This window comes from Littorina saxatilis, linkage group LG1, assembly GCF_037325665.1.
Source record: "Littorina saxatilis isolate snail1 linkage group LG1, US_GU_Lsax_2.0, whole genome shotgun sequence".
Lineage (NCBI taxonomy): Eukaryota > Metazoa > Mollusca > Gastropoda > Littorinimorpha > Littorinidae > Littorina > Littorina saxatilis.
The window spans coordinates 8,260,792-8,286,442 of record NC_090245.1 but is presented as its reverse complement, the minus strand read 5'-3'; the positions used below and the strand labels follow the sequence as shown (position 1 = coordinate 8,286,442).

The window sequence follows — 25,651 nt, the reverse complement described above, 5'->3', positions numbered from 1 at the left end:
ACGCCAGATCAAACAGATGTTTTCTTTGTTTTGTTTTACCAAAGATAACAATGTGCAAGTGTCGGCGCTTTTCTCATCAATGAAGGCAAGCTCAATGCATCTGGCCATGGCCATGTTGGGTTTGATGCGTGCATGCCTGGTTTTCTCCTGTAGATGGGTGTCGGCACAGAAGGTCTGCCCGCTGTCCTCAGCCAACATGCTCCGTCTTCATGGCAGCTCAAATTTTTTATCGAGGTTCTCTCCTCTAGATCCGCCGTGTTTCGCCTAGGGGCTTGCGCTGCCTAGTTGATAGGGTCACCTCGTAGAGGATGTGGTAATAGACCACGCACGGTCGGTCTTGGGATAGGGAAACGTTATGCTAGTCCGGAGGGATTACGCCACAATGGCCACCTCGCGAAGACCCAGGGTCCTAGACTAGGGAGGTCCAAGGGGGAGCACCGGAAGGGCTACCCCTCTACCCGCACCTCCAACACAATCCCTTCTCCTGGTAGCTTCATCCCCAAGGAGGAAACAGAGCTACCTGCAACACCCTGCTCAATGCATCTAAAGAGCAGGGCTGATGTACACGAAGCGAAACAGGGTGCCACCCAACTGCATGGTGGGAGCCAGCCGAATCTCAATTTCAACCAATCAGACCCCGCGGCTGGCTCCAAGAAAGTTGAGCGGCACCCAGTTTCGCCTCGTGCACGTGAGTCCAGGAGTTCTTTGCCTGAGCTGTAATGTCTTCGACAGGAGCGAAATGATGCTGGGTCGATACTGATTGTAGTTTCGTCTTCTTCTTCCTCTTTTATTCATTAAAGTTTGTGTGCACGAGTGGGCTTTGACGTGTTAGACCATTTTTACCCTGTTCTTTAGGCAGCCTAACGCCGAACTCGGGTGATGCATGGTTGGTATTTTCGTGTTTCTATAACCCACCGAACTCTGACATGGTCTGCATTGGTTTTGTGCTTGCGTGTACATACGAATGGGAATACGGCACTGGTTGGTCTGCACATGAGTCGACTCAGTTGGGAAATCGGAAAAATCTCCCACGAGAACATACACATTCCAAAAGTCAACATCCTGACTGTTTGCTGTGGTGAGCTGGTTTTTTTTTTAATGAATTTATTTGTGAAAAAAAGGCACCAGTGGCTTTATGAAATTAATTCATAAAAAATATTCCCACAGCGCACAGAGAGCACCCATGTTGTTTATTTATGGTATGTGACCAAGTGGAGGGATGTGACCAAGTGGAGGGAGGGTTTGCCTGGGCAGATCTGAGACAGTGAGCCCAACTTGTTCACATGGGAAATAGTGTGCCTTCAGGTCTACTGTTTCTGTCATTAGTTTGGCCACCAAAATAAAAAAAAATGTTTTTTGGGAAAAAAAATACAGTCGCGATCTTCTGTTTATGTACAGCCCAAGGTACGTGTTCCGGCTAGGAACTTTGAGCGGACAGATCTTACAGATTTCGTCGCAGATCAATTGGAAACCCATTCATCCCAGACATCGATTACCGATGATCGTTAGAATTTGCGCATAGCCTACACCGGTATATAAAACCTTTCTTCTTTGCACTGACGGTAAGTGCTTGGGCGGGTAATGGCGGAAAGGAGAGGCAAGCGGGCAAGGTAAGAAACAGCTAGTTGCATGGTTGCTGTTGTCTGAAAAATGGTATTGAAATGGCCATTTAGGAGAAGTTTTCTGGTGAATGTAACCTTTAGAAGAGCAGGGGCAATCGATTTTCTGCAACACACACCAATTGAATATTAATTGGACGTTCGAACACCGATTGTCTGCAACACACACCAATTGAATATTAATTGGACGTTCGAACACCGATTTGTGAATGCGGTCCGTAATTGAGCCGGAAGTCGAATTCGCGAAATCTGTTTCCCGAAAACTCATTGCCAAAGCTTCGTGCAGCGAACTTTGTGAAGTCTACTTCCAGGTAGTATCAGGCTTCAGGTATTCCTGCTGTGTGATAACATAACTACAAGCTGGAGGAGACAGAAGCCGAAACAGCGAGCTGGAAATCCAGAAATTTCAGCTGCAAGAGAAAAAAACATAACTATCCCCTTTGTTTGTTTGTCTTTCTGACAGCAAAAGACGAGAGTTCGTGATGGCCGAAATACGGCGTCCAGGGGTGCGGAGCGACCGAAGCCAGAGCAGCGAGCTAGATATTCAGAGAGAAGAGCTACATTGCCTGTTTTCAAACATTACTTACTGATTGTCTTTGTCTTTCTGACAGCAAAAGACGAGAGTTCGTGATGGCCGAAATACGGCGACTAGGGATGGGGAGGGACCGAAGCCGAAGTAGTGAGCTGAACATTCAGAAATGTCAGCTGCGATAGAACCCTAAGGAAATAAATATTAATATCCGCTAAATGTTCTCCTTTTTTTCATTTGTACAGTGAAAGACGGGAGTTCGTGATGGCCGAAATACGGCGACCAGGGGTGGGAAGGGACCGAAGCCGGAGCAGCGAGCTGGACATCCAGAGAGCCGTGATGACAGCGCGGAGCCCCAAGGACTCCAAGTTCGGCGAGTGCCTCATCAACGTCAACACCAAGCAGGACCCCGTGCTCAAGTCGCGGCTAGGCAGACTCACCACGGAGAGGAGGAGGATGGAGTTCAGGGTCAGTTGTGTGTGTGTGTGTGTGTGTGTGTGTGTGTGGAGGGTGGGGGAGGGACCCCGTGCTCAAGTCGCGGCTCGGCAGACTCACCACGGAGAGGAGGAGAATGGAGTTCAGGGTCAGTTGGGTTGTGTGTGTGTGTAGAGGGTGGGGGAATGGAGAGGTAGGGGTGGAGGGGCTGGAGTGGGGAGGGGGTGGGTGGGGAGGAGAGGTGGATGAGTCTTCATCGTGGCAATTCAGCTGAACCAACCAAGTTATTTGCTTGGAGTGGTAATCGTAATAAGAACTGTTGTCCGGCCGTGTTGCAGATGCAGCAACTGAAGCAGCACTTCGTGAAGAACAACCCGTGTCTGAACCACGAGCCCCTGATCCTCGTGGAGCGCCCCGCCTCGCCACAGGCCCGGCACAGGGCCAAGGTCATCGAGAACTACGGCGAGGATCCGGACGACCTCAAGAAGCCAGGATACATGAGGCCTCTCAGGTCAGTTCAATTCATTAATCATTTAATGCCTGATAATAGATAATAGTGACAAAATACGTTGGCATCATGTTCACGACTTTTTATTCGTTGCAAGCTGGGTAACAAAAAAACATTGTTCATATATATGACAAATCCAAGTTGCCAATGGAATTGAGCTTTAGGTGTAACGTGGATTGTCAAAGCAAAAGCCAATTACGCTGTGTGTTTGAATTGTCGAACAATCGCGGCTTTGGATTCGTTTTCGGAAGACAACGACTGTAAACAATTACTCTCAACGACCCAATCGATGTTGGAAATTAACGCGACGACATGATCATTTTGCAATCTCAATCAATGACGCTTATATCGCGCATATTCCGTGGGTACAGTTCTAGGCGCTCTGCAGTGATGCCGTGTGAGATGAAATTTTATACGGCCAGTAGATTGCAGCCATTTCGGCGCATATTTACCTTTCACGGCCTATTATTCCAAGTCACACGGGTATAGGTAGACAATTATTAACTGTGCCTAAGCAATTTTGCCAGGAAAGACCCTTTTGTCAATCGAGGGATTTTTAACGTGCACACCCAATGTAGTGTACACGGGGGGAGGGTTCGGACACCGAAGAGAGTCTGCACACAAAGTTGACTCTGAAATAAATTTCCGCCGAACCTGGGATCGAACTCACGCTGACAGCGGCCAACTGAATACAAATCCAGCGCGCTACCAACTGAGCTACATCCCCGCAACTAAGCTGTACAATCACACATCGTGCAACGAGAAGGCTTAAAACACTAACAAGAAAAGGTACTTGTTAAAAAGTGACTGACCTCGCAAATATGACGGCAGCTCTGCAAATTTTTAGACTGGAAGAAAAGCGACGTAAAATTTACGTTTGACGTCACATTTTCACTTATGACGCGATCGATTGAATTTCTGACGCGCTTTGAGGCCCTGGATTGCATTCTAAAAATTAGGCTCCCTGTTGTTGATTGTGCGTACTTTTGCACAACCAAAATGATGACAAAAACTATGTTTGGTGGCATGTTGTCAGACCAGCCTTTTTTTCTATCGGTCCTCGGGGAGCATATCGCCTTTTGTTACATTTTGCCCTTGGTCGATAAAGATAAAACAAAAGACGATATGGTCTTCTCAGACCAACAAAAAACAGGTCTGCCAAATAACAAGCCACCAAACATCTTATATTATACCCCATCGTTGTCTTCACATTTGACAATTAAAAAGACAATCTGTTAAAAATCCTGCATTTTTGTGTATGTGTAGGTCCCGCTGCAGAACGCCCTCCACGCTGACCACCATCGACGCCTTCACGCTGAAGTCGAAAAAGAAGCGCAACGTGTGGGAGCAGGCCATGGACGAGAAGGACGCTCCTCGCTTCACCAGCACCGTCAGGCCCTGCGCAAGACTCACGCGCCACGAGCAGTACGCGCTCTCCATCGGCTGGGACGCACACAAGCCCAAGATGGACCTCGTCAAGAAGGGTCCAGAATCTCCGCGCAACACCCCTACCCCGCGCAAGGATCTTGCCAAACCACACGATCCGGTCTTCGTGACCGAGCTGGCGCGTGATGCTGACTTGATCAAGTCCGCTGACGGTGGCTTGCTGAAGTCGCTGGTGCTTGACCAGCTACTGGCCATCACGCCTCCTCCCTCCCGCCCGTCTCACGATCAGCAGCAGCAGCAGCAGCAACAGCAACAGCAGCAGCAGAGGCCGTTGTCGCAGCCTGTGTCGGAGAAGTCTGTGAAGACGAAGGAGGTGCAGAAGCAGACAACGATGCGACGAGCGCGTAAGGTTGCCATCAGCGAGACGCCTACCTTCATCACCACGTAGAAAAGCTGCGAGTCTGGAAATTACAAGGATAAACTTGCCACAGACGAGTCTACAAATTACAAGTATAAACTTGCCACAGACGAGTCTATAAATTACAAGGATAAACCTACCACAGGCGAGTCTACAAATTACAAGGATAAACTTGCCACAGACGAGTCTGGAAATTACAAGGATAAACTTGCCACAAACGAGGATAAACCTACCACAGGCGAGTCTACAAATTACAAGGATAAACCTGCCACAGGCGAGTCTACAAATTACAAGGATAAACCTGCCACAGGCGAGTCTACAAATTACAAGGATAAACTTGCCACAGGCGAGTCTACAAATTACAAGAATAAACTTGCCACAGGCGAGTCTACAAATTACAAGGATAAACTTGCCACAGACGAGTCTGGAAATTACAAGGATAAACTTGCCACAAACGAGGATAAACCTACCACAGGCGAGTCTACAAATTACAAGGATAAACCTGCCACAGGCGAGTCTACAAATTACAAGGATAAACCTGCCACAGGCGAGTCTACAAATTACAAGGATAAACTTGCCACAGGCGAGTCTACAAATTACAAGAATAAACTTGCCACAGGCGAGTCTACAAATTACAAGGATAAACTTGCCACAGACGAGTCTGGAAATTAAGGATAAACTTGCCACAAACGAGGATAAACCTACCACAGGCGAGTCTACAAATTACAAGGATAAACCTGCCACAGGCGAGTCTACAAATTACAAGGATAAACTTGCCACAGGCGAGTCTACAAATTACAAGGATAAACTTGCCACAGGCGAGTCTACAAATTACAAGAATAAACCTGCCACAGGCGAGTCTACAAATTACAAGAATAAACTTGCCACATACGAGACTTTGGGTTGCTGACGCTGAGTAGAGTGTCCAAACAGAGTATGATAGTAGAGGGAAGTTACCCCCTGCAAGCAGCACAATTAAGCACAAGCTTGCTGGCTATAAGTGAAATCCCTTTCTTCCCCAATAGTTGAGACGACGCGATACAGAACATGATTGTGTTGCAGCTTGTGTCTTGAAATGACTGTCGAATATGTTTGCTTTTGTGTGCGTGTGTGTTACAAACGGAGTCTAAAATTAAAAACTTTCTTTCCAACAAAAAGAATGGAAGTAGTCGTGGTTACCCGCTACAAAAAGCTCAATTTAGCTTGCTTACTGTCAAGGAAACGTCAGTCTGCACACTAACTCATTGTCTCCCAGGTACAGATATATCCGTACCCACTCATTTGGCTCTATCTGACCAGGTACGGATATATTCGCTCAGACTGTTAGCTTCAGTCGCTTCCTGTAACGTCGATCTAACGTCTGCATTCCAGCGTGTTCATACACAGTTACTACACAGTTTCTACACAGCTACTACAATTCTGAGTGACCTGCTGCAGTACGGAGACCAGCTGTGCTAGATGGTCTCGGCTAAAAAAAATAAGGTCAACATAGGTTGGGAAGAAAGTGCTAAAGGAACAAACAATTATAAATTTCTCTCCTCAGAAGAGACTTGCAATTGAAACTTGCTTGTCGCTGATTAGAGTGCTTGGCAATTAGAGCATTGGAACTCTCAACAAACTAGGTGACGAAGTGGAAATAATCAGTTCTCAAAACGTTTGCTCAAAGTAAAGTGCCACTGTTAATAAACACTACAACGATCGACTTAGTCTTGGATAGTGTCAGTGTGCCAAGCAAGCCTCAGGCTGGTCTGAAATCTGTGTGCCAAGCAAGCCTCAGGCTGGTCTGAAATCTGTGTGCCAAGCAAGCCTCAGGCTGGTCTGAAATATGTGTGCCAAGAAACCCTCAGGCTGGTCTGAAATCTGTGTGCCAAGCAACCTTCAGGCTGGTCTGAAATCTGTGTGCCAAGCAACCCTCAGGCTGGTCTGAAATCTGTAAGGCTGTCCTTAATTGAGCCTGAAGTTGACTTCACGAAGACTGCGCGAAGTCTTTTCAAGTACGGAAAACTCAGTGCTGTAGCTACGTGCAGCAAGCTTTGCGAAGTATATTTCGCTTAGTCATCTTCGCCCAATCAATGCGGACAGGCTTTACCATCAGCACTGTATTGACTGTGTTGGACCAAGAATCCCTGAAGTGCTGACACAATACAGAAATAAACTACTTAGCTCAGCCAAGTGCTACATTTTGATTTCATTCTGAGTTTTTCACGTGCAAACTTTTAAAACAAGACTGTTCAACCAAAGAGGATTTCTTGAATCTCAAAGTTTGCAGTACTGACAAATGTCAGTGAACACTGATTTACTTCTGTGATAAACCGAAACTGGACGCCGGTATGAAGCTCCTGAGAGAGAAAGAGAGAGAGAGAGAGAGAGCACCTTGAGAGAGAGAGAGAGAGAGAGAGAGAGAGAGAGAGAGAGAGAGAGAGAGAGAGAGAGTGAGTGTGTGTGGGTGGGTGGGTGGGTGCGCGTGTGTGTGTGAGAGAGAGAGAAAGAGAGACTGAGACACAGACAAACGCGGCATAAACTGACATAATTATTATTAGCGTATTACTTTCTTCCTTTCAGTAAACTTAAACTTTAACGTTCATTATATGCACTGATGTAATTCTGTAGTGTGAGGTGCTAATCAGTGTAGTCTTTTTGCTTTCGTTATTTTTGTTAACAGCAATCTGCCGTGTATTTGCCATAATTATGTTTTCTGACCAGAAAAGGGACACTACTCGAGAGTTTGTTAAGAGCGAGTTTACGTCCCTTGGCACACCTGACAGTGACAGGTGGGGCAGGAAATGTGCGTTTGCGAATATGTCGTACATTGAATAAAATCAATATCCCTTTCATACAGAGCGTCATTTGCTTGTTTTTCGTATCTTCGTACACATTTGCCTAATAACCACTGAGAACAATCTTTTCAAGGTTTTTATGCAACAACATTTAATGTAAACCATTCATTGCATGCAAAGTAATCTCAATCACCTGCTTATGTTATTGGTGTTGTTCATACCAAGCAGGTTGTATCATATCTCAAGTGACAATGGAATAAAGTAGTCAGGAATCGCACACACACACTGACGTACACACACACACACAAACACACACTGCACACAAGAAAAGACGAGAGAGACTCAGACTCAGAACTTTATTACAAAAGGATAGGCCTAAAGGTTTTAGGCAAAGCCTATTCTTCCAACCTGTCCTTTATACAACACATAAAGACAGACGCACATAAAAAAATATAAATTCAATCATATAAAATACAGAAATACATTGTATGGAATGCAACACAATGTGCATTTAAGGAATTTGATAAGGAGAACTGAAAAATTGCAAAATTACATTGACATAGTTATACCTTTCATTTGGAAATAAAGTTGCTCCGATCAGCTACACATCCGTTAACACTAGTACAAAATGTTTAACAAAATAACAATCGAACAAGACATTTCATTCACGAATGATGTGTGAACGTGACTGTCTCTTAAACATTTTCACTGAAGTTGCATTTCTTATCTGTTGGGGGAAGGAGTTCCAGAGAAACGCTCCCGAGAAGGCTAAGCTCGATTTGTAGAGGTCTATGCGAGGTATAGGAGGGATGATTTTTTGGGACCCATATCTTTTTGTGGCATGTTTGAAATGTGATTGCAAATATTTAGGACAGTCGTCATTTAGAATTTTATACATGAACACAGCCTTGTTTAACGTCAACTGATCTTTCAAGGGAAGGAAATTCAGGAGCTTTAGTTTATCATCCGTGGACCTATTCAAATCATGCAGAATAAGTTTTGCAGCTCGGCGATGCAGGGAATTGAGTCTTTTTAAATGAACATCACTGCAGTTATCCCAAAGTGTCGATGCGAAGTTTATATGAGGCATTATGTGGGCGTAATAGAACATTTTGAGTGCTGCAGAATCTGCGTAATGCCTTAATTTTGATAACAGGTACACATTTTTTGATACTAGTTTGCAAATATTACTCAAATGAGTTTGCCATTTCAACTCTTGATCAATGGTAACACCCAATAATCTATGTTCCCTAACTTGCTGCACTTGAGTTGAACCAACTGACAGTTGTAATTGTAAAGGACTTAATTGGTGTTTTTGTCTCGTGGTTATCACCATACTCTTTGTTTTAATCGGATGAATGATCATTGCATTAGAAACGCACCACTCAGTGATTTCATCCACACTTGTTTGAAGAGAAGAGTTGACGGATTCCAAAGATTTTTGACTGGTGTGAACAGAAGAGTCATCCACGAAGAACTCACATCTAACTTTTTCATCGGACACATGAAGGGGTAAATCATTTATATAAATACAGAACAAGATAGGTCCTAATACAGACCCTTGAGGGACACCACTCCTGACAAACTCGTTTGACGAAGTTTTACAGTTATTTTATGGATACATACTGTTTCCGTTTGGAAAGATACGATTCAAAAAAGGCACAGGCGGAGTCGTCTTTTAAATAGCACTTTAATTTCTTTAGTAGAAATGAGTGATCTACTAGGTCAAAGGCATTTTTAAAGTCCAAAAACAACGCTCCCGTTATTTCTGCTTTGTTTATTGCTGACAGACAAGTCTCACATAAAGAGCTTAAGGCGCTGTGGCAGGAATGCTTAGAGCGAAATCCAGACTGAAAAGGACTGAAAAGGATGAAACAGATTCATTTATTCATGCCAGTAGGTGTTTTTGTATGTGCTTTTCTAACTCATCTGAAGGTTTAGATAGAACAGGTAAGAGGGAAATAGGTCTAAAGTTGTTTGGGTCTGTAAGATCCTTATTTTTTGGAAGTGGTAATACCTTTGCACACTTTAAAATAGAAGGGAACACGTTTTGTTGTATGCTTAGGTTATAAACATAAGTTAGGGAATCGACAATGTAAGGTAAAGCAAGTTTTAGCAACTTGACTGGAATCTTGTCTGGACCCATTGACTTCTTATTCGCCATTTGTTCTACCAGTTTTCCTACCTCGTGCACTGAGATTGGAGGAATAGAAAACGTGTCAGTTTGAGTCAACTTTTGTCCACAGAATGTTTTTAATTTTTCAAAACAATCATCCGTATCAAGGGAATCATTCTGATTGAGACAAGATTTTAGGTTGTCTGCTAGCGAAATGAAGTGTTTGTTAAAATCATTTGGAGATATTTGTGACTGACAGGGTTCGTACAGTTTTTTTGTTCTAAAATTCAAGGACTTTTTAAGGACTTTCAAGACCTTCTGAAGAGAAAATCAAGCACCCTCTTACCTTCAAAGCTCGCAATGAAACACTCGCTAGTTATTATACCCTCTTCCCGCACGCCGATTTAAATCATTGGATGTTCAAAAACTAATGATAAGCACCAAGCTTGCCTTCAGTTTTTCAAGTCATCAAGTTTCTTGTGAATTTCTTTCTCAAGAGATGCCACTTCGTCCTTCTTGGTTTTTGCACTTTTCATCAAAGCATTTGACTTTGCTATGAAGCTGAAGTTCTGCGTGTGTTCAGCCTTTTCTGCAAAAGCATCTGCGCTTTTGAGCAGGTCAGCCGCACAATCTTCGATCTTTCTTTTCTTTGCTTGGAGAGTCTGAATCTCATCCATGTCAGCCTTTCTTTTTTGCACATGTGTCTCGTTCTTCTTCTTCTCTTTCTCTGCCTCCAAGTACTCAGAGTACCTTTGCCGAGCACTAGCAGCATTGTAGAGTAGCTTTTTAGACACTTTCTCAGCTCCACCAACGTTTGCAATGTGGTCTGTAACATGCCTCTGTGCCACAAGGGTTCTCCCTTTCATGTTGTCTGTCATAATCTCTTTGTTAACAGAGAATCCTCGTTCGACAGAGTCATTCCGTAATTGTTTCCCTTGCCAACTTCCGGGAAATGTATAGGCAACAATTTGGAAAAATCAAGTACTTTTCAATGACCATTTAACAAAACTCTATTTTCAAGCACTTTTCAAGGCCTGGAAAAGGTTTTTCAATTTTCAAGGAGTTTTCCAGGGTTCAAGGACTCTGTATGAACCCTGGACTGAGAATTGGTTGATCCCTTCCTAGATTTATCAAGAATTTCATTCACTGCTCGCCAGATTGGAGCTGAATCCTTTTTTTCAGAAATCAGTTTATTAAAATAATCTGCCTTTGCTTGTCTCACTGTGTCCAACACTTTATATTTCTTTCGAATACATCACCTCAATTTAACTAATAGGAGTTACCTTACTTACGAGTGCTAGACTGAGAAGCGTCCTATGTTACCAGTACTAGACTGTAAACAAGGTCGCTAACTCTAGATTTCCGTCGGTATACCATTTAGGGGAGTAGTCTCCCTTTGTCGGTAGTACCTCTCTGCGCATGTGCCAATGCCCATAATCCCCAGTTTCAATTTCTTGCTACGGGGAGCTAGACGTGTATTTAGACCTTTCCCGTCTAAGAAGACTTCCTTCACAGGAACTACAACATTCACCTTCAATCACGGTTTGGGCTTTCCTTTTTAAGGGCGATTAATACGCCCGTATACATTCAATGATTCATCACGTTGAACAACGTAACGAACCGTGAAAATGAAAGTGAAACGGCTTAAAAATGTAACAAAGTTACTTGGTCATAAGTAGAAGGTACTTCAATCATCAATGATACCTTGTTGACACACAGAGCCTAACAGGCTCCGTTACTTGTCTTTTTTAACTAGTGAACATGCAATTGAACGACAACTATTCTTTACTCAGTCGTTACGAATGTCGAACAGATATTTACAGCGGTTGGACCGGTTTCATTGGCGCAATAGAACTCCGCGAACGATAACTTACCTTGCCGCTTTCAATGGAAAGCAACGGCAGGTCACCCTACACATCAATGTAGGAATACGAACAAGACCTTCAACTTCGAAATTACCCGGAAGTTTTTTGCGTTTTAACAGCTTTTTATCAACTACAGCGAGGTTTACCATGCGCGTTATCCCGACCGGAAGCGCATTTCTGATCCGAATTTTTAGGCGTACAAAGTACCGAGCGCCCGCGAAGGTTACATACGGCGTATGAATACTTCTGTCATTACAAACTGCGATGACTCTTGCGGGCAGCGTAGATACGGAACGCAGTACGCTTGAACGCTGATTGAACTGAAGGCACAGAGCGCCCGCGAATGTTACATATGGCGTATGAATACTTCGGTCATTACAAACTGCGATGACTTTTGCGGGCAGCGTAGATACGGACCGCAGTACGCTTGAACGCTGATAGAACTGAAAGCGGGTTGTATCGAAGAATAACAACAACAAACCTCGCCCGCTTGGAAAGAAAACCAAACACTGAGATTGAGATATGCGCCTCCGGGAATATTACGGAGGGAACTTCCTTTACTCTCAGAGAAAGGCAAGTAATTCTCTCTCCTATGTTTCTGGGAAACGATGTTTTCTGCGGTTGGCAGATTATGGTTTTGGTATTTTTATCAGATGATCATGGTGGACTCACAGAGACCACGTGGTGGTACTTCTTCAAATTGGATAAAGAATACTTTCCTTGCCAACTTAACTTGATTAACTTGTAAACTTGTATGCGTGCATACATACACTTTATATATAAATATATATTAAAAAAAAAAAATGTTTTAAATTGACAAGGAAGAATTAAAGTGTATGCAAACACAGATGGGACATCTTTATTGGGATATAATCCTTTTTTCTTGGCAAAGGGTATCAAAGAAGTCAGTTGATGTTACAAATTCCATTTTCATGGAGTGTTTAAATCAGCTATCTGAGTGGTAAAAGATTTAACTTATGGATAAACTCAAGTGTTTACACTTTGAGATTTACACTCAGCTAAAATCTGTTGATACCACAGTGCCAGGAGACAGCTCTTCAAATTCAATTAGAACAGGCACACATATATACTTATGTTCTGTTCCAGTGCACAATTGATGTACATTACACTTGAATGACATGTTATGAATAATATACAGTTGAAACCATGCCTTAGGGGCATGAATAAACTTGGTTGTTAACACATGAGTTTTACACTCAGCTGAGTTTTCACAACATGCAAGATCGAGCAAGGCTCTGAATAATACTCACAGGGGAGCTTCCTATAATGTTGTCATGCCTCTACTTATTCCTGGTTCGTAGGCAAAACCTAAGCCTTTGACCTTTAACAAGGCCACATCTCTACTGTTGTCACCTAATCCTACGACTAGGTTCTCAGAAGTAGACAACAGGACCTAACAATAAGAGGCCGCCCTTAAATAACACTGGCTCTAGTCAGGTTCATACAAGGGATACAATGTTTATCATTTCATATTATGGAAAATATAACATATTTGCTAAACGGATGTTGTTACAACACACAATTAACTATGCCTCCTAGACAGAGCGGCTACTCTCATGAGAAAGGTACTGGATAAACTCTTGGCACATCCATGCCGTTATCAGTACGAGGGGGAATTAAGTCATATTGACATGTATTTATATATACGTAGACATTACCAAACAGACAATGTCGGGCGCTCTGGGGGAATACCTCCAGTAAGCACAGGAAGAGACAGGCTTCCTTTTCGCCCTGATAACTCCCAGGATTGTTGCGACAGCTTATGACAGACCCTCCAGCTGTCAGGCAAGACGTCCACTGGGCGTAACATGAGTAGAATCTCCCTGAGGTAGCTACAGCCTCGTCTGCAACCTCTCCCTTGAGGTGACCCCGAAACACGGCTGTTGACAGGACTGGGCCCCTCCCACCACTATCTTTGCCAGGGTTCCCCATCATGATGGTGGCTTCATGCATTTTGACTACCAGTATTCAGTGCTGCAAACTGCCTGTAGCGATGCTTCAGCACCGGAAGGACAGCTCCCGCCCCCCTTTGCCTGTCTACCACCTCCTGACGGACTGAGGAAGACCTAATGTTTAACGCTCTTGGAACTAGACCAACACTTCACGCCTGACCATATTCAGCAGTGCCCAGCTACACAGAAGTCTGGGAGTGTGAGGAGAATGCCTAGAGCCTCCTAGTTATCTTCATCACCTGGAATGGAGAGCTAATGGTTAGAGGCTACAACCTTCACACCGGGGGGCCGCCCTACCAGTAACAAGATGGCACCTGCAATCTGCATATAGATCACCAGTCAAACAGTGGTGGACAACTGAACAGGGTATAGTAGTCACATCAGTTTCCATGCATACTGCAAGCTCTTGAGGTCTCTAGATGTCTCCTTCGGATACACAGCTACAAGACAGACACTGCGTACCAAGATAAGAGGAATCAAAGTGTCTCAAGACATTTGCCTGAGGAAACGACTCTGAAGATCACTCACACTTGGAGTGGAGCTTGTTCAACAGGGTAACAGGCCCAAGAATCTTGCCATACAAGCGTCGGGCAACACGGGTGAGCATGTTCAGGCTACATCACAAGGCGGGGAGCTGTTGGAGATAACGCAGAGACGGGGGAAGAAGTGCTCTGAGTCTGAGATCGTCAAGTACAGAATGCTTTCATGACCTGTGGACGGACTCAGCGTAACAACTTGTAAGAGTTGCCCCTTCTTCCTGAATGTCATCTGACACCCGCATCAGCCAGGGGATGATGATAGAAATGTCAGATTGTACAGTCGACACTCAACAGAGGATGTCCGACACCTGTAACAGGTCACATCTCGACTGATAATGGTAACAACTCTGGCAGAAGCATCAACAGGAGAGACGACAGTAGACGTCCTAGAGAAGGGATGGGCCGTTTAAGATCACTGGGCAGGTGCCCCTGAGATGATCAGCAGCTTTTGGAAGACAACCTACCCCAGGGTCAGGCAGTCCTTAGGCTACAAAACCTCATGGTTATCATCCTTGGACCAAGTCAAGAACCGCCCTGATATGGCGCTTCGTGGTCGGCTGGGCGTTAAGCAAACAAACAAACCAAGTCAAGGCAAAACCCTTCAACAGGGACAGCACTCAACCTACGTCATGCTTCAGAGACGGACAGACTTGACTAAAGAGGGAATGTCTCCCGAGGTGACTCCGCCCGTTTTTCCATGGACTTTCCAGGAAGGACACTGAGAGATAGTCTGAGGTCTGGCCAGCCATCCGCACTATGAGATCCATGGGCCAGATTTCATAGATCAAGGAGGACCTCTCAGCCCATGCGGATTGATTAGTGCTGCCAGACATCTTGGACTGGGTAAACCATACGTCCCTCCATCATTCAGTCAAATTTTCCTGGAACAAGAAGAGCTTCCTCTACCTTTAGGGGTATTGGGTACGGCCACAGACACACTTGGATTTGGGAAGGCTCAGCCACCCCTTCCAACCGAACCTTGATTTGGACAAGCTTCGTTTGCCTCTTACAACTGGCGCTCTAAGATCCCTGGACCACAGAGATAAGACCTAGAGGTATTCCTCCCCCGAAAGGCATAATGAGTGCGGCAATACCTTTGACAGTGGGTGAATGTGTCCATCCCATCCATATGTAGACTCTCAGATGCCTGGACTCAAAAGCTAAAGGAGCTGGAGGAAAGAGACACAGTGAGATCCTAGCAGGAGCTAGGAATACCACACAAGGCTATCTCCCTCGCTCCCAGTCTACGGTGACACAAGGTTATTGGGTGAGTATAAGTTGTGTCACTCTAAGAGCTTGAGGTAGAGACACAGTGAGATCCTAGCAGGAGCCAGGAATACCACACCAGCCTTTTCTCCCTCGCTCGAAGAGCCTGAGGTAGAGACACAGTGAGATCCTAGCTGGAGCCAGGAATACCACACCAGCCTATCTCACTCACTCCCAGTCTACGGCTACGCGTCGTTTTTGGGCGAGAAACGTGGCAACTCGGGTGCTGACTAAGACCTTTGTCAAGTCAGAACTATGCATCAGACCAAGAGAGTACACCTCCTGCCTCAGGCAGGGGCCTGAAAACAACTCTGCATAGTCACCCTAGAGCTCAGCTCCACAAACAGCTGAAGTGCCCCAGAGCTCACAAAGCTATGCTGGTCAGACAATGCAACACTTGCCGCCCGCAGCCACGCCTACTGATAATCCAGATATGGACTTGGGTGATCTAGGCAGAAGTACTACTGAGATCACAACATAAGACATCTTTGTGAGTTCAACTACCAGGGGGCAGAACTTTGCATCAGCCCAAGATAGTGCACCTTCGGCCATAGGCCGGAGAACATCACTGCATAGTCATCTAAGAACTTGTGAGCTCTACAGAAATCTGGAGTGTCCCAGAACCCACAAAACCTATGCTGGGCAGACAACCCAGCAGATGCCACCTACAACCATGTTTACAGAAAACCTAGATCAAGGACCTGGCTGATCAAGCCAGTAAACGGTCCTGCTGAAATCACAAATGGGACCTCTCAGTGAGTTGCATGCCAGGCATGGCACCCTCTTGAGTAAGACAAGAGCGGTCATTCAGCCAATAAGGGCTCAGAGATGCCCATGGTCACTGGGGACCCCCTCACGCTATAAGTGTGGAATTTCAAAGTAAGAAGCAGGTTTTCCCCTTGGGTAAAGGCAATACAGCTGGCTGTCTTTCACTGGCTATTCTAGGACAAATGGTACCTATAACCATTAAGGGTAGGCTTATAGCCCCCACATGCGTTGAGACAGGCACAGGAAAGGTGCAGACAGTGACCGTACTGCTGAGCGCACTTGCGCTTACTTCCTGTCACGCAGGAGGAACAGCTAAGTCAGCCTGAATTTACACTGGTATCTGTGCCTACCATCCTCATTAGAGAGGTAAATTCAGAGAGGATATATATATTCATTCATGCGACTGGCACAATTGTTTGCCATGGAAAGTGGTGCCTCAGACCAGAATTCTACAGGATCTCTGGAAACTCTGTCAATCTCCCTTAAATGGAGGATCAGTCGCAGAGACGCACCTTGGTGATAAGTTCAAGGTATTAGAGGAATTGTTATCTCTGACCATTCCTCATCTTTTAGGTCGTTCACCTGATCCGCCTGCAGAACTTTACGTTGCTGGGGAGTTGGGTCGCTCAAGGCGCATAATGGCAAGTCATAACCATAACCCAACATTGATAAAGACAAGTGATCAGAGGAATAGTAACGACCATCGAGTAGAAACCAGCTCTACATTGACAGGTGGGACTTTCTTTCGATTGTCCCTTTCTGGAGCAAGTTGACACAGTGGCAACAATGCAACTTGCCACTCGCCCGACTCAGGATTTCTTGCTTCTCAGTCCGATGATCTATCCTTTTCTTCCCCCGATTTTACAGGGGGGATTCCGGACAAATGGGCTGAGTCGGGTGAGGTGACACTAGATTACCGATCGAAAGTCAACCCTCCAGCCTGTTATCTATTCTCCTATTAGTTAAATTGAGGTGATGTATTCGAAAGAAATATGTATTTTTTACAAGTAAAATGACTATTTCTAAGAATACTCACCTCAATTTAACCAGAGACCCTCCCACCAACCCCGCTATTGACTTAATAGCTTCGAATTGAAACTGGGGATTATGGGCATTGGCACATGCGCAGAGAGGTACTACCGACAAAGGGAGACTACTCCCCTAAATGGTATACCGACGGAAATCTAGAGTTAGCGACCTTGTTTACAGTCTAGTACTGGTAACATAGGACGCTTCTCAGTCTAGCACTCGTAAGTAAGGTAACTCCTATTAGTTAAATTGAGGTGAGTATTCTTAGAAATAGTCATTTTACTTGTAAAAAATACATTTTTTTGCAGTTTATACTCTGTTTTCATGTTGCGCTCTTTAAAATAATCACGCATCGCCATAGCCTCGATAATGTCTGAGGTTAACCAAGGGGGGAGCTGGGGATGTTTCACTCTATGCTGACGTAGTGGTGCGTGTTTATCAATTATTGAACACAAAATATGGTGACAAATATTGCAAGCGCCCTCTGCGTCACTGCAATTGAATACGCTATAAAATGGGGCTTGGTTAAGGTCAAAGAAAAAGGCAGATTCATCAAAATACTTGAAACTTCTGTATTCGATTGTTGTGTGGCCTTTATGACGTGATTTTGGCAATCTAAGAGAAATCAAGCAAAAAACAGAATGATGGTCACTAAAACTGGAATGCACTACTTGCGCATTTGCAACGATATTCTAACTATCAGTGTAAATATGATCAATGTTTCTCTTGTAGGGGTTTTAACCAGCTGATGGAGACCAAACAGAGCAGTGGTTGAGCACCACGTTGTTTGAGACCTGAGTAGGTTAATGTTAAAATCGCGAAGCAATACAACATTCTCGTCACGAGCCTTCACTCTGTCCATCATAGAAACAAAATCATCAATCCACCTTGACGTTTCAGCAGGGTTACGATACACATAGCCAATAAGCAAGGAAGAGAGAGAGAGAGAGAGAGAGAGAGAGAGAGAGAGAGAGAGAGAGAGAGAGAGAGAGAGAGAGAGAGAGAGAGAGAGAGAGAGAGAGAGAGAGAGAGAGAGAGAGAGAGAGATACACAGACAGGCAGACAGAGTTAGAGGATTTGAGTGAGGGTTTTTACTTACATTTTTCTGACTTAGAAGAATAAGTATGAAACCACAGAAGCAATTTTCCTCAAAACTGTTAACTGACGAAACGTTAGGAGCGACACCGCAGATAAACACATTTCTGGTCAAACTACTCTTCTGATTCTGTCACTTTCACATCGCATGTATACTTGAGTGAATGGTGCTTGCACACAACGCACCACAATACTCCAATTTTTTGTGATACCTTTTATTTTCATTGATATACCGGTACACATCCTGACACTGACAGTGGGTCAGCTCACTCAACTGGCATACCAAAGCACAAACCTTGGTAAATACATGTCATGTATTCATAGCTTTAAAATCTGAATGTTTACTTCATCTACATGCATCACACACACACACACACACACACACACACACACACACACACACACACACACACACACACACACACACACACACAATCTGGTTCGTAAATGTGAGGCATACAGCTTGTTCCTCCTTAATACAATTACATTCAATGCCGTCATAGAGTACAGTGGGAAACCCCTTTAAGACGCCCAATGTTAAGACTTCTTCCCTTCTAAGGGTAAGACCCTACTTTTCCAGACAATCTGCTCATAACATCTGCTAAGGTACCTTTATTCTAAGATTCTCTCCCTTTAACGCCCTGCTTGTCTCATATTATTGGAGGCCTTTCAAGGGGGGTTCCACTGTAGCACCTTCTCTTCACAGTATTCAATGAGATGTACATTCACACCACATGCTGAAGCTTCCAGTTGACTAACGTTTTCATTAAAACTGTATTAAAGTCGTTCAATATACCTGCAAGGAAAGGACACCCTTGGGACCAGCCTAAAGTGTCCATACCATGAAGGTGGCCTGCCATGACAGGTATGTGTTAGTAGACATTACAGACAAAGAGACAACAGAATGCGTCCTTTCTTGGGAGGTGTCCTCTTCTTGGAGGGACCTCACATTGCAGGTTCCACTGTACCAGATGGTCTACACAACTCTTTGCTCTGCGTGTATCAATCAATCAATCAATATGAGGCTTATATCGCGCGTATTCCGTGGGTACAGTTCTAAGCGCAGGGATTTATTTTTACAAGGTTCTTTTCCTGCATTGTCCATCACAGTCCTTTGTGTTTGAGGAATGCAATGATGTATGATGACAATAAACTCGATGCTAATACTCCGCCTCGCAAGACAGGGAGGCATTGACACACACCACGTGAGACCCGTCTCATGAATGACTTTGTCCACAGCCACAAAAATACCAGGTGTGAATCCAACGCGACAAACTGTCTTTGCACTGCGACGTTTGGAAGGCAGGAACTTTCTGAAGAGACAACCTCCCAAAGTCAAGCACTTAGAGTTGTCTATTCCTCTCTTTAGCACCACAGCTTTCAACCTTGTCATAGTTTCCTTGGGTCGGGTCGCTCAGGTGGTAGATCACTGAACTTGTGTTCCTAGGGTCACAGGTTCGAATCCAGGCCGGGACAGACACGGGTTAATTCTATATGCAGACTCAGAGACGGTATCCATGTCCCACCCCGGCCCGCGTCACCACAGTGGCATGCAAAAGACCTCGGTCATTCTGTCACAAGTGCAGGTGGCTTATCACACCTAAACACACATACACCTGTGTATCTCATCTAATGTGGGGGTTAACCATGGGAACATACCCCTAATGGTTTCACCGTGAGGATGGTAAACATTTATCATTATCATCCTTGGGTCTCTGCCGGACGCATAATGCTGGCAGCAAAAGAGTTTCTTGTTGTCATATTGGTTGCTCCTCTCTCACAAGCCAAACTTGGGTGTGCGTCGCGGGGTGGGTGTGCGTCGCGGGGTGGGTGTGCGTCGCGGGGTGGCCGCTGGGGTGCCTGGTTCCTTTAAACCAGGAGTGGCAATATTCCTGTTGAATGAAAGAATAAGAACAATTAGAAAATGGTGATGGGAGTGAAAATATGAGGAGAAGCTCTCCAATCCGTGAGGAATTTTCCAAAACAAGTGTGCCATATTGTCCAAATAACCCAGCAACTTCTCCCTTGTAAAACCTGCTTGAAAAAATCTTAAAAATCTTAAAAATCTTAAAAATAATCATCCTCATCTCATTAATCATCCAAAATTATAATTTGTCCTTACACCTGTTCCTTGTTCCGGTGTTCCGGTATGGTAGATGTAAAGTAGAACTTTTCTATAACATGCATACACCTAGACACACACACACACACACACACAGACACAGACACAGACACACACACACACACACACATACACACACACACACACATACAGACACACACACACACACACACAGACACACACAGACACACACACACACACAGACACACACACACACATACACACACACACACACACACACACACACACACACACACACACACACACACACACACACACACACACACAAGCACACATGCACACACACTATTTCCCAAAAGTGAATAATAATAAAAAGTTGATGCAAGAGCCTACAACGCACACATAAACCCGTTTCTTTCTCCTGTCTCCCCTAAAAAGCACTTAGTACACAAAACAAGTCAAGTATTAATGATCAGCTAAGCAGTGGCTATTTCCCACTTATCTTTAATGGCGACAAAGGGGGAAAGAAACTAAGAAATAAAATAACATAAAAACTCCGTCGCACAGAACCATCCACCGTTCTTTGCAAGACTTGATCTGATGATCAGTTACTATTTCAATATATCTATATATACTGTTCTTTGCAAGACTTGATCTGATGATCAGTTATTATTTCAATATATCTATACATACTGTTCTTTGCAAGACTTGATCTGATGATCAGTTACTATTTCAATTTATCTATATATACTGTTCTTTGCAAGACTTGATCTGATGATCAGTTACTATTTCAATTTATCTATATATACTGTTCTTTGCAAGACTTGATCTGATGATCAGTTACTATTTCAATTTATCTATATTTACTGTTCTTTGCAAGACTTGATCTGATGATCAGTTACTATTTCAATATATCTATATATACTGTTCTTTGCAAGACTTGATCTGATGATCAGTTACTATTTCAATATATCTATATCTCATAACGACAAAGCCAAAAGAAACTGAGGATGCAAAAGAAACTGAGAAGAGAAAAAAGCACACAAAAGAAATGTCCCACTTACTGTCGCACAGTTCCAGGAATAACCATCGCCTGTTCTTTGCGAGCCTTAATCAGCTCCTCTGCTCGCTTCATCTCATCTTCCATCACCAGCTTCTCCTCATCTGCCTGCTGTTTTCGCTCCTGTTCATAGAATGTTTGCGTTAGTGAGACTGTGATCATACTCATAATAATCATACTCACTTATTTTCTTATGATGTTTTTATTTTTTATTATGCATTCTTATTCTTTTGATTGGAAATGAGTATTGTTACAACATAATTTCCATATGGATTAATAAATTTGAGTTGAGTTGAGTTGAGTTGAGTTGAAATGAAAATCACATAAAACATAACAATGACAAACACTTTCGTGTCCATTAAAATGAATGCAAACAGAATATTGTCTTGGATACATTTAAACCTGCCTGTCAGCTATTTTAACCATACATTTCTAGAAAAAGATATTTCTGTATGAAAAGCAGTTTTGTTGTTATTAAATGGACAAAAAAAGTTGTGGACAAAAAAAGTTAAAAAAAAAAAAAAAGATTATGAAGACATTCCATCTGACAATAACATGCCCAAAACACATGGTATTTATATTCACAAGCAAACATACTAGGAAAGAAAATTGCTCGATTAAACTCAGTTAGACCTCACACATTCGTTATTCTGAAAAACGCAATTCCACCCTTGATTTAAAAGAAAGAATACAAACAAGTCAGGATGCTAGACTCTGTGTTCTGCTACTCACAAAAATACCATTACAATGATACTGACAGTAACAAGTATATTCTTGAAAAAAATGGTCTGGCAAAGCTCATGTACTAATGATTTGGTTTGTTTTGTCATTTAGTGAATTCAGCTTTACATAATTATAACTGCAGATAAACAACAGACCTAAGGAAGCCTGTAACACTTCATAACTGCAGATAAATAACAGACCCAAGGCAGCCGTTCAGTCCAGAGACAAATGGTTACTGTCGGGCATCTGCCTCGAGAGTTTGAGAAAAATGTCCCTCTTTCTTTTTGCTTCGATGCCCACAGAACCCCTTGGTACAGTGGTGCTCTCTGACACCTTGTACGTAGGCTGCTTTTACACTTCATAACAGCAGATAAATAACAGATGAGACCTAAGGCAGCCTTTTACACTTGATATCTGCAGAAATATAACCTACCAGTCTTGTTTTGTTGGCGTCCTTAATGCTGTAGAACATGGGACCTAACTCTGCCAGCCACTGGCCGTCCACCGCCGTCACACACTGCATGTACTCCTGGGAAAGAAGACAAACACAATATTTTAGTCTTGCGTTCGCATTGCATGTAGACTATGGAAGCTTCTATTAAGGTGTAAGAAAAAAGAATACTCGATATCTGTCTATCTCTCTCACACGCATGCATGCAGGCACACACACACACACACACGCACACACATATACATAGGTACACACTCACACACAGTCAAACACACATAGAAACAGACACGCACACACACACACAATATCTCTCTATTTGTTTCTGCCTCTCACACACACACACACACACACACACACACACACACACACACACACACACACACACAGTGACACACACACACACACACACACACACACACACACACACACACACACACACACACACACACACACACTATCTATCTTTTTCCGTCTCTCTCTCTCACTCTCTCTCACACACACACAGACACACACACAAACAAACACACAAACACGCAGAGCACAAACCAAATCAAATTTCTGTAAAACAGCATCAAAACATACCTTGGAGGTCATGATCAGTTCGTGGTAGACGATGTAGTCAGGTGTGAATCCCATGCCGAACAAAGCGCTGGTGGGATGCAGATGACACGGCATACCTGTACGTGTGCTCACATACTCCCCTAAGCCCTGCACAAACAGTAAAGCAAAATTAATACATTAAGTCAATCTGTCAAACTGTTCTAACACTGCAGGTGTCTTCTCATAACAGGTACACTTCAGCATGGGTGCACACCTAGGATGAAAACCCTGCTTCAAATACAGTGGAACCCCCCTTTTAAGACCCCCCAATTTATGACTTCCTCCCTTTTAAGACCTCGTCTTTTTTCATTTTTTTTTCATAAGGCCTGCAAATTTACCCCCATTTTAAGACTCCCTCCTTTTTCAGACCTGATTTTCTCAGATTTTTAGAGGTCTTAAAGGGGGGTACCACTGTCCTAATGGAACCACTCAAGTACCATGGAAAGGTTCACTGTTACTTTACCTTGGTTCAGATCTTTATTGTCTTCCAGTACACAGCTGCCAAAAGGCCTTTCTCCGATTACTGGAATTCTGGCTTCAGGCATGGCCATGTGCATCCATGTTTCAATCAAGTTATTAGACCAATTCTTCTTCTTCTTCTTTGTTCATGAGTTGAAACTCCCACGATCTTGTACGTGTATGACCGTTTTTACCCTGCCATTCATGCAGCCATACTCTGCTTTCGGGGGAAGCATGCTGGGTATCTTTGAGTTTCTATAACCCACCCAACTCTGACATGGATTACAGGATCTTTTCTGTGCGCACTTGGTCTTGTGCTTGCGTGTACACAATAAGGGGGATACGGCACTAGCAGGTCTGCACATAAGTTGACCTGGGAGATAAGAAAAATCTCCACCCTTAACCCACCAGGGGGCCGGGATACCAAGGCACAACAGATGGCGTTGTTTGTTCCAAGGTTATTTCTCAGCTCAACAGACACTTTGCATTTCAGAGAAATGCTAGAACATATGTAGAACATATCTATACACATGTAGAATGAGTGCTTCTGCTGGAGTTGCGACCCGTGGCTCATTTTGCAAAGTGGCGTCAGTGATAAAAGCCACAGGGTATTGTTGTGCTGTTGTTTATCTGAGACAAAGATGATGCAGAGGTAAGCATTAAAAGCTCAGCTACTTTTATTGTGACTGGTGCCAGTGTGTCCTCTGTTGCTTACACATTGGAACAAAAACTCACACCCTTAAGCTTAGCAAGGCAAGGCAAAGCAAGGCAAAGCAAAGAACTTATTTCAGGAAACCCCATGGGGGTACATGAAGAAAAAAAGAAAAAAAAAGAAGAAAGAAACGCAAACTGTTTCAACATACACATAACACAGAAGCGTTCATTGTTAACAGCAGTTTACCTTGAGCCTAGCTGCCTGGTGGAAGTACGCGGAGCAGATACACTTGCGGATGATGTCCCAGTCTGTTCCACACGACACCAGCTCCATCTTCTGCTGCTCCATAATCTCCCTCAGCTGGGATTGCACCTCTCGCACCTGCAATCAGGATTGAAAATAATAGTTACAGTGAAACCTCCCTCTTAAGTTCCCTCAATGTAAGACTGCCTCCATTTTAAGACCCTGTTTTCTTAGACTTTCTGTTGATAAGCCCTGTCACCCAGTGGAACCCCCCCCCCCCCTTTAAAGGCATACTAACGCACTCCCGTGTTTACAAAGTGTAGTTTGCCCACAATCGATGTCAAACGCACCATAAGACCATATAATGACGATATGTCACCATGTGCGGACCATAATACATGCATTACAGCTTGTTCTAGCCTCTGAAAAAGTGAGGATGTCAACAAAGCCGCGGTGTTAGCTCCCTTGCATCAACGTTACATGTGTTGCCAAATCTATAAATAGGACCATCTAGATCAAAATAAAAATTCAAATATCTCAACATTTAAGGGCTCCTAGACCACAATATTTTGCAGGGAACTTAATTTAGTCTGTCTCCAGCTCTGGGTAAAGCAATTAGCGTGTATATTCATCAGCTTTCTATGCCTTTAAGGATCCCTCAATTTAAGACGCCCTCCATTTTAAGATCTGATTTTCTCAGAATTTTGGTGGTCTTAAAGGGGTCCAGGTTGCACTGTAGTGTAAATCTTCCAAGGAATAAAGGGACTTAAGAACTTTAAGTATAGATGACAACAAGAGTATGTGAGAGTAATGTGGAACTAATCTGAGCTGCCACCTGGCAGAATAACAATTTTGGAATTAACAATCAACTTTCTTATCATTTAAACTCTCTGCCTCATTAACAGACATTTAAATATAAATCTTCTGTTTTAATACCTTCCAATTAGGAACTGACTCTCTTTACAGACAAATTGTTTTCTCACATTTTGTCTTCATCAAGGCTGTAGATTTGTTCTTCATAAAAACAATGGATTTTATCTTCACAATGACTGAA

At 43.7% G+C, this 25,651-nt stretch overlaps 2 protein-coding genes across 2 annotated transcripts in view; one reads left to right on the top strand and one right to left on the bottom strand.

Moving 5' to 3' along the window:
• Positions 1 to 7,786, top strand: part of LOC138960697 (uncharacterized) — a gene marked incomplete at its 5' end in the record, with an annotated part of 28,471 nt that extends 20,685 nt beyond the window's left edge. The window contains 3 exon segments of the mRNA XM_070332418.1: positions 2,394 to 2,616; positions 2,922 to 3,094; positions 4,358 to 7,786. Of these exon segments, the coding sequence (XP_070188519.1) occupies positions 2,394 to 2,616; positions 2,922 to 3,094; positions 4,358 to 4,925 (964 nt within the window). The 3' untranslated portion in view covers positions 4,926 to 7,786.
• Positions 7,787 to 17,595: 9,809 nt separating this feature from the next.
• The window catches only part of LOC138960681 (pre-mRNA-splicing factor ATP-dependent RNA helicase PRP16-like), a 69,357-nt gene continuing 61,301 nt past the window's right edge, over positions 17,596 to 25,651 (bottom strand). Inside the window, exons 22-26 of the mRNA XM_070332416.1 lie at positions 24,601 to 24,735; positions 23,223 to 23,348; positions 22,623 to 22,718; positions 21,471 to 21,589; positions 17,596 to 20,215 (exon numbers count right to left, since the gene is read on the bottom strand). Coding sequence (XP_070188517.1) covers positions 20,101 to 20,215; positions 21,471 to 21,589; positions 22,623 to 22,718; positions 23,223 to 23,348; positions 24,601 to 24,735 — 591 coding nt within the window. The 3' untranslated portion in view covers positions 17,596 to 20,100. The remainder of the gene's footprint in view (positions 20,216 to 21,470; positions 21,590 to 22,622; positions 22,719 to 23,222; positions 23,349 to 24,600; positions 24,736 to 25,651) is intronic.